At 45.9% G+C, this 20,199-nt stretch overlaps 1 protein-coding gene across 1 annotated transcript in view; it reads right to left on the reverse strand.

The window, feature by feature from the left end:
* CSMD2 (CUB and Sushi multiple domains 2) overlaps window positions 1-20,199 on the reverse strand; it is a 543,202-nt gene that overhangs the window by 173,205 nt on the left and 349,798 nt on the right. The window contains 3 exon segments of the mRNA XM_077769466.1: window positions 8,463-8,589; window positions 13,485-13,676; window positions 15,450-15,606. Coding sequence (XP_077625592.1) covers window positions 8,463-8,589; window positions 13,485-13,676; window positions 15,450-15,606 — 476 coding nt within the window.

Raw genomic sequence — 20,199 nt, forward strand, 5'->3', positions numbered from 1 at the left:
TATCACATTATATTAGAGTCTGTAGCAGACCCTGTAGGACAGTCTATCTGCACTCCATTTCCAAAAACTCTCGTCTATCTCTACTAGTGAAACTGTAACAGCAAAACAAAATTGATTTCCCACTTTCCCAGCCAGGCATCCACGGCGAGTTCTGATGAATAAAGTGTAGGAAGCCATCTGTAAGGATGGTGATTCTTCCTGAAGAAATACACAAACTCTCCCTAGGGGAAAGCTCCATGCCCTGTCCTCTCCCCTCTTCTTTTAGACTGTGACACAGACACAGGTGTAGAGCTGCAGCAGCTAACCAGGTGAGCATGGGGATAAAGCCTCAGGGCAGCGCAGCAAGGAGAAAGGCAATAGCATCCTGAGCGGCACCCTGGCTCTGGACAGGACCTTCAGATCCTCGTTCCAAGAGGAAAGTGAACCTCCATCTGTTGAAGCCAGCTTTAGTCAGTTTTGCTACTTACATTCCTAACTGATGAAATTTCTATCTATACGACTGAGACTTTCAAGGGAAAAGACTGTTTCTTATTTATATTTATACCCTCAGTAGCTGGCAGAATGCCTGGCACTGAGTAAATGCTCCAAGTATTTTAATTGAACTGAATGTCGTTACTGTCTTCAGAATATTCCAGTGGCTTCTCATTATACTGAAAAATCCATTTAGAGCCTTCATCTTAGCCTGTAGGGTCCTGTGGAGAGCTCTCTTTACCCGTGCAACCTCATCTCCCCCACGCGGTCCCCAGCCACATCAGGGGAGCCCTCTTTTGTGGACAGACCGTACATTTTGCCCTGTGCTCGAGCCTTCGCTCGCATTCCCCTCGGTTGGAATGCTCGCCTCTACACCTCCAGGCAGGCCTTTTCTCTCTCTCTTCTCCATTGCTGAACTTGGCTTGCACTCGCATACAGTCTCTCCTTTGTCTTGGAGGGACCTGTTTGTTTGACTATTTCCCCTACAGAATGTGAGCCCCTGGAAGACACAGACTGGCTTTAGTCTAATTGTTGTGTGTCCCACTGCACAGTCTCTGGCACAGAGGAAGTGTTCAATGCTTGTTTTGTTCAATAGAACTAAACCACGGTCAGAATGACAGACTGGGGAGCGAAGAGCCTGGAGCTAGACAGAACAGGTCTGAAACCCGTATCACTGGGTAACTGTGAGACATTCACCCTTTCTGGGCCTCAATGGTCTTATCTGTAAAATGGGGACAGTAATAACTGATCAAGAATTTGGTATGATGTACGTGTTTGGTAAATGTTAGGTAGAGGGGAGGATCAAGAGCAGATGGCTTTGCTTCCCTCTCTTCAATTTTCCTCTGAGCTGGTCCACTGATTACACTAGGGAAAACTCTGACTGAACACTGGAAACTGAGAAGATGTCTCATCCATGGGGATGAAACTTCACATTCTATGTACTGACCACATAGGGAAGACTGACATGGAGGGTGTAGCTCACAGTCTGCTCTCTTGCTGTTGGCTGCCAGGCCTGGATGGAGTTCACTGGCCAGCCCGTCCCATTCTTGGTACTCAGGGGAAAAAATACCTGCCAAATGCTGCAGATGCCCCCTGGGTTCCAGGGCACAATCTGACTGCCAGCCCAGGCTTGTCATGCACACCCCAGAAGGGCTCATTTTCCTCCCTGGACCTCACCCAGGACTGAGTGGGATCCCTGCAACTACCTACTGTCCTCCCTTCCCCGGCTTGTTGGGGTGAGGTTGACCACAGATCCCTCTGATCAGCTCCAGTGCTCGGCTGGGGCTATGGACGGCTGAGGAGAAGCATCTGCAAGGCCTCTCTTGTCTGTGCCCCTGGGGATGGTCCCATGGAGTGGGTCTTCCCACACTGCGTCCAATCTGGCATGCCAAGGGGAAGCCTGCTTGACACCTGTTTGCACCAGCAGCATGGCGCCTACCAGCTGGCACTCTCAGGGGTGACCTACAACCTGCTTTGTTGAGGCGATGTCTCATCTGGGCAAAATGAACAACCGCCTACTCACTTCCAGGAGGAGTTTCTCATCATTTGGGAATTACACGCCAGGCACTGTTCTAAGTGCTTAGATATGTTAACTCACTTATTCTCATAGCAACCTTAGGTGATGGGTACTGTCTTAAATCACCGTTTTACAGATAAGAGAACAGAGGCCCAAGTGTCTGCTTAAAGACCTTCCCAAGCTACACGGCTCATCAGAGTGGTGGGCAGTCTGGTGCCAGAGTCCAGCTCTGAGCCACAACTCGATATCGAATGAACAACCGAAGCCCGGGGATGTAAAGAGAATTGGATCCTCAGAGGAATTCAGCTGATTAATCAGATCAAATGGCCCAACTGCAAAATGCAGTTAATGCAGGAAAAAATAGGAGGCATTGTAAAACAGAACATAAATAGTACTCTCAGGGAGATGCAAGACGATAATACATGGAAAAAACAAAAGTGAGCTGTCAAGGGCAATCTGAAAACAAAAAAGAATAGCTTCCTTAAAATAAAAATGAAAACAACAAGATTTCCAAAATAAAGGAGAGCAAGATGAATAGTGTTGAACACAGAATTAATGAAAACACAAGATTGCTGGCAGAATAAAAAAAAAAGGATACAGAACTTTCAAATCACTAGAGGAAAAACAAAGCCAATTAAATCAAATCAGCTAACAATAGGAAGAGTTAAAAATGAAAGAAAACAATAAAGAAGCGTTGTCTGTTTTGTTTATTTAAAAAAAAGCATATTACGTTTGATGGAAAAGAAATATATGGGGGCGCCTGGGTGGCTCAGTTGGTTAAGTGTCTGACTCTTGGTTTTGGCGTAGATCATGATCTCAGTGAGTTCGAGCTCCCAGCTGGCTCTGCACTGGCAGCATGGAGCCTGCTTGGGATTCTCTCTCTCTCTCTTTCTCTCTCTCTCTCTCTCACCCTCAACTGCTCGCACTGTCTCTGTCTCTCTCTCAAATAAATAAACTGGAAAAAAAAGAAATATACAAAACCCTGTGCTTTTTTTCACTTTCTTCAAGTATACATGGAACATAAATAAGACAAAAATTCAAAAAGTAAAAAGGGCACAATGCAGGGAAAATAACAAAAAAGGTCACATGAAATATATAACCACTTAGTAAGTTAAAAAAAATTTTTTTTAATGTTTATTTGTTTTTGAAGGAGAAAGAAACAGAGCATGAGCAGGGGAGGGGCAGAGAGAGGCAGAGACACAGAATCTGAAGCAGGATCCAGGCTCTGAGCTGTCAGCACAGAGCCTGACGTGGGGCTCAAGCTCATGAACCATGAGGTCATGACCTAGCCTAAGTCAGATGCTTAACGAACTGAGCCACCCAGGTGCCCCACCACTTAGTAAGTTTTAAAAGCATTTTAAATAGGGGTTAAAAAGAATTCTAAACTGAAATTATACACTGTTTAAAAATCAACCCAGTTGAGTCCTCTGTAGGGAACCCCCCCAAAAAACCCCCCCAAAACCCCTGCCCCAAAGAAAAATATACTGAGAACTGGAAGCAGCCAAGACAGTAGATATCATTTTGTCCATCAAACTGAGAAACAGTGACAAGATTGACAGCAGCTAGTGATGCTGTGTGGGGAGGCAGACTTTTGGTGGATGTGTAAATTGGCACAGTAAACCAGAGGGAAATGTGAGGTCATACATTTAAATGTGCCTTCTAAGAATATATCCTAAGGAAATAATTGGACAACTGTTCAAAGATTCATGTGTAAGGATGTTCACTGGAGTGAAAAACTGAAAATATTTACTTTATTAATAGGGGAGTCGAAAAATACATTATAGTTGTGCCTCCAACTGAATTCTCTGTAGCCATCAAATAGGATGAGGCTGATCTCTATATATTGACATAATGATATGATGATACAGGATTAAACAGTAAATCAAAAGCAAGTCACTGAGCCATGCATAGAGATGATCTTGTTTTAGAAGCCACGTTTGCTTGCTGCATTTGCCTTATGCATCTATCAGCATACAAACTATCTAAAAGAGTGAGTGGAACAAACCAACCTCAATGGTTATCTTCTGTGGGCCGTGTGGAGGAAAACAGAGTCAGATTAAGGGGACTTTTGATCTCTACAAATTTCTTTATTGTTTGCATTTTGCATTTTTAAAACAAGTATCTATCTATAGGATGTAGAAACATCCTATACGGATATTTGCATTTTAAAAATAATGACTAGGGGTGCCTAGGTGGCTCAATCAGTTACACATCCAGCTTCAGCTCTGGTCATGATCTCATGGTTTGTGGATTCAACCCCGCGTCGGGCTCTATGCTGACAGCTTGGGAGCCTGGAGCCTGCTTCGGATTCTGTGTCTCCCTCTCTCTCTCTGCCCCTCCCCCACCTGCACTCTGTCTCTCTCTCTCTCAAAAATAAATAAACATTAAAATAAAAATAATAACTGGATCTTATTCTGAATAAGGACTCAAACACAAACGGATTTTTGTGTCTGTTTTACTTAGGTCTAATCATGAATTCCCTTCACTTTGCTGCTGGTTAGTCAAGCGAAGGGTGTGGGGAGCACTGAGGGAGAGGAGGAGACAGAGAGAGAAAGAGAGAGAAAGGGGGAAGAAGGGGAGGGAGACAGAGGAGAGAGAGAGAAACAGTGGGCATGAGCACAGATGTGTGTGGACGCCCCACGCACTGTCGGGGAGGGAAAGCTGGGTGAGGGGACTGAACGAGAGAGGGAAAGGCGTCCTGTCCCTCATCTCCATCTTTTGGCTGCGCTCAGTGCAGCTGGAAGCCCTCCTCTGCTCCGTCGGCATTAGCTCCCTTGAGGCTGTGGGGCTCCCAGAAGACTTCTAGAGAGAGGACTGTAGCCACCTTCACCTTCTCCCTGCTGTTCCCCATTGTGGGGGCTTCACACACCCATTCAGCACCCCCCCCGTGACTTTATAGTCCTCGCTACGTCATTTCATGTCCTTGTCTTGATCTTCTCATCCTGAGGGCCAGGAAGGGGTCGTCCTGTCTCCCCTCCGGCCCACTCCATGCCCACCATTCCTGTAAGTGACAACGGTCCTCACCCTTGCCCAGAATCCCATCATCGATTTCTTGGGCTCACCTGTCAGCTGCCCCAAGGGCCCTCTGTCCTCCAGCCCTCGTCCTAAACCTTCCTTCCTGGGGATCGCGCTGTCTGTCTTGGGTCTGCTAATGCCACTGTGTCGTGGAGATGCACGCCCTCCACTTTAGGGGATGCGTGCCCAAGTATTTAGGAATGAAGTACCGTGACGTCCACAATGTACTCTCGAGTGATTCAGCAAAAAGGAGATAAAGGCAAAAACAAAGAGAACGCCAATATGGGAGAATCTTCACAATGGTTGGGTCTAGGTGGTAGGCATGCGGGTGCTTGCGGGATGGTCTTTCCACTTCTCTGTGTATTTTCCGTATTGTATGTTATGCAACAAAACATGGGGGACCAGAAGAAACCGCACTTTCCATATTTCCTAAGGAGAGTGAGACCAGCTGGTGTGAACACTTCAATGTCTCCTGAATTTGTCCCTTCTTCTCCACCTCCACTGCCACTGCCAGGGTTCAGGCTTCTCATCCCGTCCATGATCTAGGACTGCCTCCTCACTGGGCTCCCAGCCCCAGGCTACTCCATTCTCCACAAGGATGCCAGGACAAGCCCAAACCCAGACTTATGGCCCCCGAGGTTCTCCAAGCTCAGGCTGCAGCCTGCTCCACCAGCTTTATCTCCCACCACTGCCTCCTGCCACAAAATAGCAGCTGATGCTCCAGCCCTTGCACCTGACCACATCATGTCATTTCCTCTGTCTAGAAGGCCCTCCCCCTCCCACCAGCCTTCCTCCCTGGCCACCTGGCAACTTCTTCTCCATCCTTCAGCTTTTGTGTCACCTTTTCCAGGACAGCATCTCTGGTCTGTCCTGTCTTTCACTCCCTACCCACCCCCGCATCCCTCCACCTCTCTCTATCCCTCCACCTTACTGTGCATACACGTGTCTCCTCTTTGCCAACAGTGTCTGGGTCTCATTCACATATGCAATGCCAGCACCTTGCCCAGACAATGCCATGTGTTAAACAGGCAGCTGGTTATTATATGAATGAATGAATAAACGAATGAATGATGTTCCAAGGTAGTAAAGCCTCCTGATTTGCACACATGTACACTAAAGTAAGAATCATTATGCTCCTGATTCACTCATTGTTCATTTAACAGTTACTGAAGGGCTCTCATGGATCTACTACTCATATAATTCTTTTTTGTACCTGAGTCCTGCCTCATCCATCCATCCATCCATCCATCCATCCATCCATCCATCCATCCATCCATCCCTTGACATTTGTGGAGCCGGGTGCTGGGGGTACCGTGCTGAGAGCTGAGACACTTGCAGAAATGAATTGGGCAGAGACCACAGCTCGGGCTGGGAAGGTGAAGCAAGAGCACAAATACAGGGCAAAAGCAGTCAGTGCCATGAGGGAAACGCGGGCCGTGGGCAATGCGAGTTCAGAAGAGGGAGACACGACTCCCAGGAGCCCGGGAGAGGGGATCGGGAAGACTTCCTGCGTGAGCAGACACATGCACTTGACTTTGAAGGATGGGAAATTTCAGACATAAGCCTTTGGAGCAAGGGGGGCATTCCAGGGAGGGCAGAGTGGAAACAGGCACAGAGCGAGGCCATGACTGCAGATACGCACAGGAGCCCAGCAGTTTGGCTTTGCCGGGATGTCACTGAAGGGAAAGGGAGGGAAATAAAGTCGGGCAGGTAGGATGAGGCTCTGGAGCCTTTGAAAACCAGGATAAGATGTTTGGCTTCTGTGAGCATTAGTGCCATGGAAGGTTTCCCGGTAGCAGGTGAGCTGACCAGGTGTGCTTCCAGAAGCTTCTTCCAGCGGAAATGTACAAGTTGAATTTGTATACTTAACTTGTCCCCCTGATAGTGCAAAACCCCTAAGAGCTCTGCTGACCTTGTTTTGCACAGGTTTTAGCTCAAAAACTTGCACAGAGCAAACACGTTATGCACTTTAATTTTAATTGAATGGAGTCTAAGGCCCTATGTACATCTGCAAGTACACAAATATCTGTAAGTACCTCTTGCAGCAATGTGTCCGTTCAGCCAGTTCCCCTTAACTGAAAACTCTCTAGGGAAGGATCTTTTCTAGCTATGCTTCTCCTTGCCTTGACTCCCCACTATCGCGCATCCTCAACCCTTCATTCCTGGGTCACTGCAATAGACTCCTGACTGGTTTTCTTCCCATGAGCTCTCTCCACTGGAAACAGCCCCAGTGGGACAAGCCTGCTTAAGAACCTACCAACCTCCCTCTTGTCTATTGGCATTTAAGATCTCCCATGGCCAGGCCATGCTCCAACCCTCTCCGCCTCCTATTCCTTGACCACATGCCTCTCCAGCCAGCTGTCTCCTCAGTCCTCCTTCCAGACCTCTGCTCATCCTGCCCCTCTAACCTGCTTCTTTCCGCACAGCTCATTTGAACCATAGCTCAAGGTCCGGCTTGGCCACCAGTGTAAAGTTTTGTAAAAAGTTGTGTTGTGTAAAGTTTTGTAAAAACCTGGGTTCATATCCTGGCTTTCTGACTCACTGTGCATTCTGACACACTGCACATTGTCTTGAGATCTCAGTGTTCTTGTTTATAAAATGGGAATGAGAACAACGTCTATTTATTATTAGGACTTACTATCAGCACTAACAGGGTTATTGTGGATAATTGATAAGACGACCTACGTGCCAGGCTCTGTGCTGGGTAAATGGCAACGTTCCGTTCTTCTCCAACTCTTTGGAATGCCCAGGAGTAATTCCTGCTGATCAGATGCTTGTATGGAAAGGAAGTTCTATTCTGAGGGGGTACATATGAAGTACCAGACACTGTGCTGGGCTTTTGTAATTATTCCCTCTACAACCCTAAAACACCAGCATTTTTGTCCTCATTTTACAGATGAGGAAACTCAGACTGAGAACAGCAAGCAGTCTGGGATCATACAGCTCTGCGCTGACACTACTGTCTGAGAAGTAACCACAAAAGCATTATTAAATATTTACTATGTTCTGAAGACTCTGCTGGGGCACTGCATGTGCTGTCTTCTTTAAGTGCCTTATGCTGACACTCTGCTACTGTAACTGATACAGCACAGGAGACAGTGGGACCCAGAGGGAATAAGGGCTATGCCCAAAGTCCTGCAAATGGCAAGTGGCAGGGCCGGGATTCACGCTGGGGTCTGTATGGCCTCCAGCTCTGCCCTCAGCTACTCTGCTGGAACTGTGCCATTGAGGCCAGAGAGCAGTCTGAACTTGAACTGCAGCTCTGGGTGGCCGAGACTGGCCTTTCCAGGATTTCCGTGGGCCCCAGCCTAAGCCTGGGTGCACGGCAACCACCGCTGATCACAAGGGCCTTTGGGGGAGATGGGCAGGGCCAGCCGCTGGCTGAGTGGCCTGGCGATGAGGCTGGTGATGGCCGTCCTGAGCCACAGGCAGTGGTTCCTTTGCCAGCCCAGACACTTACCCGATGGTGCAACCAGCCTCAGCCTCGATGATCCAGATGCAGTTGAGATTGTGTTCGTAGGGAGCCGGATACCCGGGTGACAGCACCTGGCCCGACACCTCTCCTTTCACTGTCCCTCCACACTCAGCTGAAAGAAATCCCAAAAAAGTGAGCTTTATGGGGTGGCCTGCACTGCCGGCAGTGACTCAATGGCTCCTCTTGTCAGTGTGCCCAAGCCCCTCTTGTGCCCTCCGGGTGACTGAGCACAGCATACAGAAAGGTCCCTGGATGGGATTTATATCCACAATCTACAAAGAACCCCTACAACTTAACAGTGAGAAGATAAACAGCCCAATTAAACAATGGGCAAAGCGTTTGAACAGACATTTCTTTGAAGAAGGTATGCATATGGCCAGGAAACCCAGGAAAAGATGCTCAACATCATTAGTCATCGGGGAAATGCAAATGGAAATCACAGCGAGCTAGACAACCTCATATCCACCAGGATGGCTGTAATCAAAAGGCCAGACATGAAAAAGTGTCAGTGAGGATGTGGAGGGACTGGAACCCTGGTGCATGGCTGGTAGGAATGCAACACGGTGCAGCTGCTTTGGGAAGCGGTTTCCTAGCTCCTCAAAATGTTGAACGTAGTCACCATATGACCCTAGAATTCCACTACTAGGCACAGACCCAAGAGAAATGAAAACATACGTTTGCACAAACATGCGCATAGCAGGAATATTCATAATAGCTAAAAGATGGAAACAGCCCAATGTCCATTGGCTGACGAATGGATACACAAATACAGTGCCATCTGTATGGTGGAATGTTATTTGGTCATAAGAAAAAGAATGAAGGATTGATACCTGCTACAGCATGGATGGACTTTGAAAACATCGTGCTATGTGAAAGAAGCCAGGCTCCAAAGGCCATATGTTATGTGATTCTGTTTATATAAACTGTCTAGAACAGAAAAATCTATAGAGACAGAAAGTACGCTGGTGGTTGCCAGGCCCTGGGGGGAATGGGCAGGGGGGTAGTGACTGATGATGGTGGGTACAGGGCTTCTTTTGTGTGAACAAAATGTTCAAAAACCAGATTCTGGCGACGGAACCCCGTGAATAGACTAAAAGCATTGGGCTATAGGCTTTAAATGGGTGAAGTGTATGGTATTTGAATTCATACATGCATCTCAATAGAGTCATTTTAAAAAAACGGTTCCTGGGTGGAGGGCTGACCGTTTACTCTGCGACCAAACTCCTTAAAGCCTCCCCGGCGATGCACACACTTGAACCTGTGCCTTCCCAGCAGCAGGGAAGCCAGGAGCTTCGTGCAGCGTGCCAGGAGCACAGAGGCACACAAGTGTCCCAAGGGCTAATGGTCTAGAAGCAGAGACAGTCACAGTGTGCCCCAACAGAGGCACACTTGTGGCAGATGACAGCTCAGAGGAGAGGGGGCTACCTCCCCCAGCACGGGGCGGGGGAGTCGTGAGGAGGAGCAGGGTGGCATGGGGGAAACAGCAGGGAGAAGACGCCGCAGATGGAGAAGAGAAAGGGCAAACGTCCTGGAAGTGGGCCACGGTGTGGCAGGCTGGGGTGACAGGGGATGACAGGGGAGACAAGGCCGCAGAGCTGGCCAAGCGTCAGACATCCAAGCATGCTGCGCAGGAGGCTGGGGACCCTCCTGGGAAGAACTGGTCACCATACACGCCAGTGAACTTTACACATGAGGAAGTGCACTCGGGTGGCAGTCTGTGGGGCACGGAGGGTGGAATTGGACTCAGGGGACCAGGTCTACACTCCCCGTCAGAGCACTTAGTCCCCTAGGTCAGAAGCTGGTGGTCCTCTGGCCTTCTTCCTCTCCACATTTGATCTGCCTCCGAGACCCAGCCCCTGAACCTCTGGGGTGCTTGTCACATTGACCTCCCCTCGGCCTTGTTGCTAGAGTCCTGGCCTAGGCCCTGGCCATTTCTAGGGTGGCACAGTTGCCCACCCCCAGCAGTGCCACCAGAGGGACATTTCTAGAATGCAAACTCACTGCTTGCTTCAAACCTTCCTTCCCAGAATGAGGTCTAAGCCACAGAGTGGCTCCCTTTGGCCTCTTGGATCCCCTCTTGACACCCCTCAGTCTAGCCAAACCTCATAAACACTAGAAGCCAGGAATATGAGGCTTCTTCATGCCTCCACGTGGACTGACAACCTGAAAACATCTTCCCCAGAGACCTTTGTGACCCATCCCCTCCCAGGTACAATTGCCACTGTCTTCCTTTGTGCCTCCATTTTAACATGAGCAGGTTTTTTGTTTTTTTGTCACAACCATGTTATAGTCACATCTATCTCCTTCACAAAACTCTAAATGCCTTGGCGGCAGGGACCTTGTCTTACTTGTATTTGCATATCCAGTGCTGCTATAGTGCCTGGCATGTTACAGATGTTTTAGTGTTTATTGAATGGAGAGATCCATGGATGATCAAATGAATGAGACATTTGCTGCCTTCCAGGAAAATTACTATAAGGGTCTGAGTCAAGGGAGCATGAGTGAAAATGAAGAGGAGGAGATTTATTGCAGTGTTTTAGGAAAGGGAATGATTGACTACACAAAATTCTAGAAGAAACAGGAGAAGATGGTTTCAAGGTTGCAGATAGAGGACTGGCCTTCACCTTCATTAAGCATTTCATGGGCCCCTTGAGTTCACTTGGGACCACTATGGCAGGGTTGTGGAGGAGGCGATCTGCCAGTAAGCCTGCTCACGAGACTGGATCCTTTGCTCACGCCTTGCTGTGAGCCCCCCTGTATGCTGTTGGGACTGGAAGTGCTTGAAGGATGCATGGCTGAATGGGCCCCACTGGGGAGTGGGTGTGGGCAAGGACAGACTACGAGCTGTGGGGAGGAAGACTATCTGGCCCCACAAATAGGGGAGGTAGTGGAGAGGTGGCAAGACCTTATCCATGCCCTTGGCTAGAGCTTCCTTCCATATTCCAGATGGAGAAACCCATCCTGTGTTTGGAGGCAGCACAGTGGAGGCTTTTCCTCACGGACACTACGGCTCCTTTCTTCGCGGACACAACATCTGGGGGCTGACATGTGGGTGGGAGGAGCCAAGAGGCTGGCATGCTTCAGACTCATTGAAAACACGAGACTCTGTTCTTTCTGGTCTTCCCCCTTCTTCCCATCCTTAGAGCCTTGGCTGTAGCACCCACTCATCAACCCAGAAAGCTTCTGTGATGTCTTAAACTACTGTGGTCATTTCTGCTAGACTGTGATAAAGTCCATCACAACATGACATATGTAAAAATATACACCCGCAGTCCCAAATACACAGCCTCACTCCTCTACGTGGGGCTGAGGGAGTCTCCATGGGGAAAACCTCTGAGGTTCAAAGTTTAAGTATTCTTGCCAGCACTGCTTGAATGGATCTGCTAAGTTCAGTCCAACTGGCACATCTGATATTCCAAAGAACCTTACAGTGAATCCTTTCTACAAAGCAACTGTCTTGTAATGTGAATAATCTTTCACATTTCACCTGCTCTAGCTTGCTTGTGGCATTATACTGTCATCCATTTATGCATATGTCCCCCACCTCGCTGGTCTGGGATCTGCCCTCCTCAGTGTTCCTAGTGCCCAGCATAGGTGCTGGCACATGAAGGAAAGAAGGGGACAAAAGCAGGGATGCAGGGAGAAAAGGATGGGGCATGCCTGCAGACTGGCTCAACCTTAGAAGGCAAAGGGAGAGGCTACTTAGAGGTCGCCATGCTGGTCTGTCCACTGTCAGGTTGAACATCTTCTCTTTTAGACCCTCTGTTGTGCAACAGTCCTGAAAGTCCTGTTAAAATGAAGTTGTCTAGGGGAAAAGTACTGGCCATTACCACTGTCTACCATGCTGGGTCACACCTTCAGCACTCACACATGCTCAGGCTAGAAGCCCACCCTCCACTCCCCCTCCTGCTGGTGAATTCTTACCCATCCTTTTGAGTCTGTGCAAAACTTCCTTGTATCTCTCCAGCACTTTGCCCGTAACTCTTTTGCACAGTGCTTATATTATAATTATCTGTTTATGTGTCTATTTGCTATGGGCTCCCCAAGGGCAGGGAAAATACTTTATTCTTTCTTTGTTTATTTCTCTGTCTCTGCATACCCAAGCACATAGCTGCGCCAATTCTGGTGTGTGGCGCTTGGTAGGTACTTAAATGTTTTCCCAGTGGATGTTTTGTCCCTATAGGATTGGCCAGCGCTGCACAGGCATGCTGAGGTTGTGGCACAAGGGGAAGGGGATGGGGGGGAGGCCCTGTTTGGGGGTGGGGAAGTGGGACAAAGCAGTGCGGTGGGAGTCTTGTTCAGCAGGGAGGGGAACAGGTGCAGTGAGGTGGGTGGTGAGAGATGAAAAGGCCAGATGGACCAAACGACAGGTTCTGCCTGCTTCATATCCTACCCTGGACCAGACTGCTCTCGTCCTTTGACACATGGAGAAAGCTTGGAGGGAGCCTCTGCTGACAAGATTCTGGAAGCACCAAAGGCTTAGGAAGGTGCTGGCTCATTATCATATTCTTTCTCAAGAATGTGGTAGGTGCTAGGTCATTATCTTACTCTTTCTTCCAACTTTCTCCAGTAAAGGAAGCATAAGCCTCATTTTGCCGATGGGGAAACTGAGGCCCAGAATGAGTCAGAGGCTTGTTTGAGTCTGGGGGTTGCAGGAACCCGGGGAACCCAGGCTAAAGCTCCACCTCTTCCTAAGTGACTCTCCCAACTTTCCTCTGTCACCAGCATCACAATTCCCAGGGCATGACTTGGCTGTGGTCCCACTTGGCTAAATGTGTGACAATGATGGCTTGCCACCCACCTGACTGAGCTGTTGCAACATGGGTGTAATGAGGTGTGAAAGTGAGGAAATGGAGAAGGGGGGGCAGAGCGAGTGAGGACTCCTGTGAGCAGGAGCAGCACCCAAGGCACTGGTGTGGGGTCCGAGAGAGGCTTCATGAGACCAGAGCTGGGAGCCCAGAGTTAGGGGGACCCAAGGGGTCACTCAGAGAGCAAGAGGCCTCCTACCGACACAGGTGGGGAGAGGCCGGTCCCAGGTTCTGCGCTCCCCACTCAGACACAGCAGCTCCTCACTGCCCCGCAGGCTGTATCCAGGGTCACAGCTGAAGGACACAGAGCTTCCTGCAAAATGGCCTCCATCATGAACCTTGTAGCCAAATTGTGGGGTTCCTGGATCCTCACACTTGATGAGTTCAAAACCTGCCGAAGAGAGAGAGATGGGGTAAGCAAGGCTCAGCGTGGCTGAAACCACATTCCCTTTCCTCCCTCAATTTGAAGCCTGTGTCCTCAAGGAAGCCTGCAGGCACGTGCCTCTGGCCTCTGATGGCCTCACTGCTCTGGGCCCGCCATGCTGCTGTGCTCAGGAGAGGTGTAGCGTGGAGAACTCCCTCCCTGCTGCTGCACATGAATGGTTTCAGTTATTTCTCCCAGGACAGCCTTTAATCGTTTTCAGACAGAAGGTCTGGGTTTCCTATTTCCTTTGTTGGACCCCCGTAGTATTTTGTTAGCAAGGCTGCTCTTTCCATTTTTCTCACTGAGACATTCTGATGGGATAGTATAATATGGAAACGTCCCTTCAAATGCATATTTCAAAGTTCAATTATGTCCGGCTTAAATGCACTCTATTGAGAGAGGGTGGAGAAGGCTTATGCAGAGCATCTCTACAAGCACCTACTATTTGGCGCGTTACATGTGTTAGCTCTCGTTTGTTACCCACAGGAGTCTTATAGGGAGGTGTAATTATCTGCATTTTATAACTGAGAACATTGACCAGGTTCAATAAATGGTGCCAAAGTCACACATTCTCAGATGATAGAGACGGAGTTCACATGTGACTCTATTTAATCCGCTTCTGCTGGCTGTAACAGGCGTAGACCCCTATGCCAGATGGCCAGGAGCCCAGGTGACAGGAATCTTGGGTGAACTGAGTTGTTGTTGTTTTTTTCCTAGCAGCTTTATTGAGATATAATTCATATACTGAACATTCGCCCATCTGAAGTGTTCAGTGCAGTGTCTTTTAGTGTATTCTCAGGGTTGTGTAACTCTCATCACAATCCACTTTAGGATCTTTCCATCACTTCTAGAGAAGCCCTATCCACATTCCCGCCCCCCAACCTTCTTAGTCCTTGGCAGTCACCAATTTCCTTTCCATCTCTATGGACCGTCTATTCTGGACAGTTCATATAGACCATACAATATGCAGCCTTTTGTGACTGGTTTCTTTCACTTAGTTTTCAAGGATCATCCACGCTGTAGCATGGAGCAGTGCTTTATTCCTTTTTAACAGTTGAATAACATTCCATTGTGTATGGATAGATGTATCACATTGTGTTTATCCATTATCAGCTGATAGATAAACACTGGATTTTAAAATGATCTGTAAAAGCACATTTCTTTGTATCTACTGGGCAGGTCCAGAAGCTCAAATAAATGAAGACAATGGCTGTGAAGCCGAAGGGTGGGGATGTAATCCCAAGTTCTATGGCGCTGCATACAAACCTGGGGGCTTTCTGTCTTTGACACCCTGGGAGTAAAAGATAAAGCAAAAATCATGCAAAAGGGAAAGAACCAAGATTCAGCTCTTGAGGGAGCAGTGAAAAATAACATAATTATCCATTAATGTTTGCACTTTTTACATCTGGCTGCAGCTGAGCCTTATTTTATAAATGCCACGATTAGGAGAAGCTTGATTTGGCTGCTTTAGTTAAAAGCCTTGGTGTTCATATTTTTAAACTATTAGTCAGTAACAGTGGTGTGACTGTCAGTTAACCACAAACCTTAGAGCTGTATGCCAAGCGGCAGCTTACCCAAAGCACAGGCACAATGTCTTAGAGGAAACAGTCCGCTAAGCGTGCACCAGCGAGAGAAAACCAAACCTGCTAAATGATGGGTGATGTCCAGAGCCCGAACTCCCATTTGTGGAACTAAGAAAAGCCTGATTTCATTGTCCACTCTGATGCAAGAGAGACTTACTGGAGAACTGCAGCTCAAAGCCCTTGCTGGTGTTCTGCGCGTCGGTGATGAAGTCAAGCCACAGACTACTGGATGTGCTGTTCAAAGTCACCCCCATCATCTCAGAACGGCTGAAGACCCCCAGCAAACGGGCAGACTTGTTATTGCCGTCATAGACCTGAATGTAGGAGAGAACCCGACCTGATGTCAGCATGGCCTTATTTTGAACAACAGTTTCTCATCCCACAGCCTATGTTCCCAGAGATTAGCACCAATGACAACTGTGTTAGAGGGGCAGTGAGGCATTGGATGCAAGCAAGCTGGCACAGTGAGCTAGTAACGGGGTGAGTGCTCAGCCCCCCTGGTCTCTCCTAGGTGCCAGTTCTGTGCCCAGCCCATCTCAGTGCGAATCTGGTCTCTAGAACTGGTTGCTGTTCTAACCTTTCCAGTGGAGCTCTGCTTTATCCCTCCACCCCCCATATGGCACAAGCTTACTCTTCAGCAGCCCGGGGAGGCCAGGATGGGGCTGCCTGAAGGCCCAAGCCATCTGTTTCTGCAGACAGGCACACTGGAGGCATCCAGTGTCTCTGCATTGCTAAATAATCCTGTCCTTCCAGATGAGACAGCCGTCCTCTCGTGGTGCCTGACCCCACCCCACTGTGGCAGTGGCCTGTCTTGACTGTTCTTCTAGACATGACCCTGGGATGTAGCAGCATGGAATTAAAATGACCAGTGTGTCATGGTGCCTTTCCTTTCCCGAAGCTCAGCCTCTGCCCCTTCCCTCCTAAAGTGAGGGCTCCAGCGAGGGCCTGCTGGGCTTGCCAGGGGTGGAATCGCGCAGGCATCTGGCTTCCCTGACTCCCATCTGTCCCCTGAACTTCTGAGCACCAGCAAAGACAGCAATCATCAGAATAATGAACTGGCTCCCCAGGTTTTGAGGTTGCTGCTCCTTTCCAGATAATTGTACAAATAACAACAGAAGTTGTGATTGAGTGAAGGACCCCCTTAGAGCTTTGGTAAATATCAAAGATGGGATCTATGGGTGGGTGATGAATATTTGTGCCTGGCACAGGATGTGGTGCCAGCTGCCAGCAAATTGGAACAATATTTCCATTCTACTATTTATGAAGCAAAGCTTTCTAAAAGAAGCCATCCTTCAAGCTAACAGTGCTGTATATTACAGAGATTTGTTTAGGCCCCTGGGAGCCTCAAGTCTGTTTCCAGATTCCATGTACAACACCACTGATAGATTGAGAGCATTCTGGAGTTCCAACAGGCATCGAGATGACACCAGTTCAAAGAGTTTAGCTCACTGCAGCACCCAAGTTGTTAAAGATATTTTTACCCACTAAAACATACTGGAATTAATTGATCAAGGCATTGATCATCAACACTTGCTAACATCACAGTAACAGAAACAAGCAGATATCATGAACACCACTACTTATGGAGTCATTTTGCCAAAAAAAGAAAAAAAAATCAAACCTGAATCATATCAAGTCACTGGATCCAATTTCTTTCTTTCTTTTCTTTTCTTTCTTTTTTTAACCAGTGCACTTTTATTATTTTTATTTTATTTTTTGTTTTTTTTTATAGTTTATTGCCAAGTTGGTTTCCATATAACACCCAGTGCTCATCCCAACAAATGCCCTGCTCCATGCCCATCACCCCTTTTCCCTCTCCTCCACCCCTAACAACTCTCAGTGTGTTCTCAGTATTTAAGAGTCTCTTATGATTTGCTTCCCTCCCTCTCCTTAACTATTTTTCCCCCTTTCCCCTCCTCCATGATCCTCTGTTAAATTTCTCCTGTTCCAATTATGAGTGAAAACATATGGTATCTGTCCTTCTCTGCCTGATTTATTTCACTTAGCATAACACCCTCGAGCTCCATCCATGTTGCTACAAATGGCCAGATTTCATTCTTTCTCATTATCATGTAGTATTCCATTGTATAGATAAACCACATCTTCTTGATACTGGGTTCAATTCTAACTTACAGGAAATACAGAGGACAGAAGAATATATGAAATGATACTCTGGAAATATGATCAGCAAAACTTAGAATAAATTCCACTGGGAAAATTACCTGACCCCCTCAACAAACAAATTACAAGGGATGGAGAAAAAAAAAGATGGAAGCAGAAATCTATTGATTAAAAATCATATGAGACAACCAGTCCAATGTATGGGCCTTATTTGGATCCTGAGTCAAATACACTGTAAATTAAAAAAATATTAGGACATTTATGAGATAATTTGAAACTTGAATATTCACTGGATATACGATGATATTAAGAAATTGTTGTTAATTAATAAAAGTGTAATGGGAACAGGATTATTTCCTTAATTTCCAAGCATAATTCATTCTAACTCATTAAGGACAAAAATGTTCATAATGTGTCATTATGATAAAATATTCATTGCAGAAAACTTGTAAAACAGAAGAGCACATAGAAGATAAATACAGCTCTCAGCACTCACAACATTTTGGAAACTATCTTTCTCCACTTTGTTTTATGCATGCCTTTCCATATATATACTGATTTCCTTATTTTTCAATAAAAATAAGATCAAACTATAGATACTATATGGTAACCTACTCTTTCACTTAATATAATGTGCATATTTTTTGAATCATTGCATATTTTTCTGAACAGCATTTAAGTAACTGTAGGACTTCCCATTATACAATTAAACCAGCCCATACTATCCTTATTCACACATCGTTGTCTGGAAGGTGTGCCCTGGCATGAAAGAGGCATTCAATAAACGTATGATAAATAAATAAACCAGTGTTTTCTTCCAGTACTTTTGTCTTTGGCATAAACTAGGATATAAGATTCTACTTTTTCTCTTTGGTTGATAAGCCATTTAACAAAACACTATAAATATTCCATCCACCACCAATTTTAAACCTACCTTTGTCACATAGATAGTTATATAAATTTGGTTTTGTCTGTCAACTTTCTATTCACTTCTATTTCTACTGCACTACTTATTTGTCTTTCCTGTGCATGATCTACACTGCTTCAGTTACCATAGCTTTAGAATATACTTAAATATTTAGTAGGGCAAGCCCTCTCTCATTTGTTGTTTTTTAACTTGAAAAAATTATTCTCCCATGTTTATTCTTCTTGATAAAGTCAAGATGAACTTTCTTAAATTAAAAAAAAAAAGACCTCCTGCTCCCTCCCCCCAAACTCCCAATCAACTTGTGTAATTCTGACTGATTAACATAAAATGTATGGATTAATAAGAGAAAAAGTCCATCTACATGATATTGAATCTTCATATCCATATAGATGGCATCTGACTTCATTTAATCAAGTTGTTTTGTGTGTCTCAGTAAAATTCTGTACTTATTTTTGGGTATTTTTATACTTTTGGGGTATTTTTATACTTTTTCTTGCAATTGGGATACATTTGGGCCTTTGTATACATTTATTCTCTAACAGAATATTGCTTGTTTCTAAGAATGCTTTGATGGTCCAGTTCATCATCATATACAGGTGATGGATTTGTTTCTGAGAAATCGGAGGGAATCCATACACATCCACTATACCTAACCTTCTTTCTCTTCTCTCAAGTAGATGTTTTTATTTTCTTCACCTTTATTGTGGTATGATTGACAATTAAAAATTGCAGATAATTAAAATGTACAACTTAATATTTTCAGGTACCCATACCATTATGTCTAATATGGCAATTCAGCAAGATGGCTGGCTTACACATAACCACACTACATGGGCAGCTTTGTACACACAGTTACAAACGATGCGGACATTCCTATGGACACTACAGTATAGCTGCTTGCACATGTGCTCAAGTTTCTCTAGGGGCATACGCTTGGAATGGAGATGCTGGCTGCTGGGAAGGTGCATCTTCAGCTTTGTTAGATATTGCCAGATTGCTTTCCAAAGAGTAATACAAATATAATCTCTCAGTGACATCATATGACAGCTTTCATTGCATTGTATCTTTGCCAACACTTGGTATTTTCAGCCATTCTAATTTTTTCCAGTTTGATGGGTGTGAAAGAGTATCTTGTTTTAATCTGTATGTCTTTGATTAGCCCTGAGGGTGAGGATCTTTTCATGTGTTTACCCATAATTCCACTTTCCTCATATGTGAATTGCTTGTTCATATCCTTTGTTCATCCATGAATGTGAAACCTCCTTGCATTTATTTTAGTTGTATGTCCTTCCAAATACAGTTTTATAATTTTCTCAATACAGATTATGCACATCTTTTAGACTTATTCCTAGGTGTTTTATAGTTTTTGTTTCTATTATGAATGAGTTCTTTTTTTTTCCTGATTATGTTTTAGTCGGTTATAGCCACATCAGCCACTTTGCTCAATTGTCTTATTGGTTCTGATAGTTTATTCATTGATTCTTTAGTATTCTCTAAATAGGAGAGAGATAATTTTATATATTCTTTTCTAATTTTTATAGTTTCTTTGTTCTTTCTCTGATCTGATGGTAGTGGTTTCAATCTGCAGCAAAACATTGAATACTAGTGGTGATAACAGAACTCATGTCTTGCTCCTGACTTCACTGGAAATCCTTAGGAAATTTTGTCATTAAGAAAAATGTTTGTGATAGGTGTTGATAGGAACTTTTCATCAGATTAATAAAGTTCTTTTCATGGTTTTGAGGTATTTTTTTAAGAATCATGAATGAGTATTGAATTTTATCACGTGATGTTTTGAGGTGACTGGCAGGATCACCTATTTTTGCCTTCTCATCTGTTTATAGTATATTAGGTTGAA

Source organism: Crocuta crocuta, unplaced genomic scaffold, assembly GCF_008692635.1.
Source record: "Crocuta crocuta isolate KB4526 unplaced genomic scaffold, BGI_CrCroc_1.0 scaffold351, whole genome shotgun sequence".
Lineage (NCBI taxonomy): Eukaryota > Metazoa > Chordata > Mammalia > Carnivora > Hyaenidae > Crocuta > Crocuta crocuta.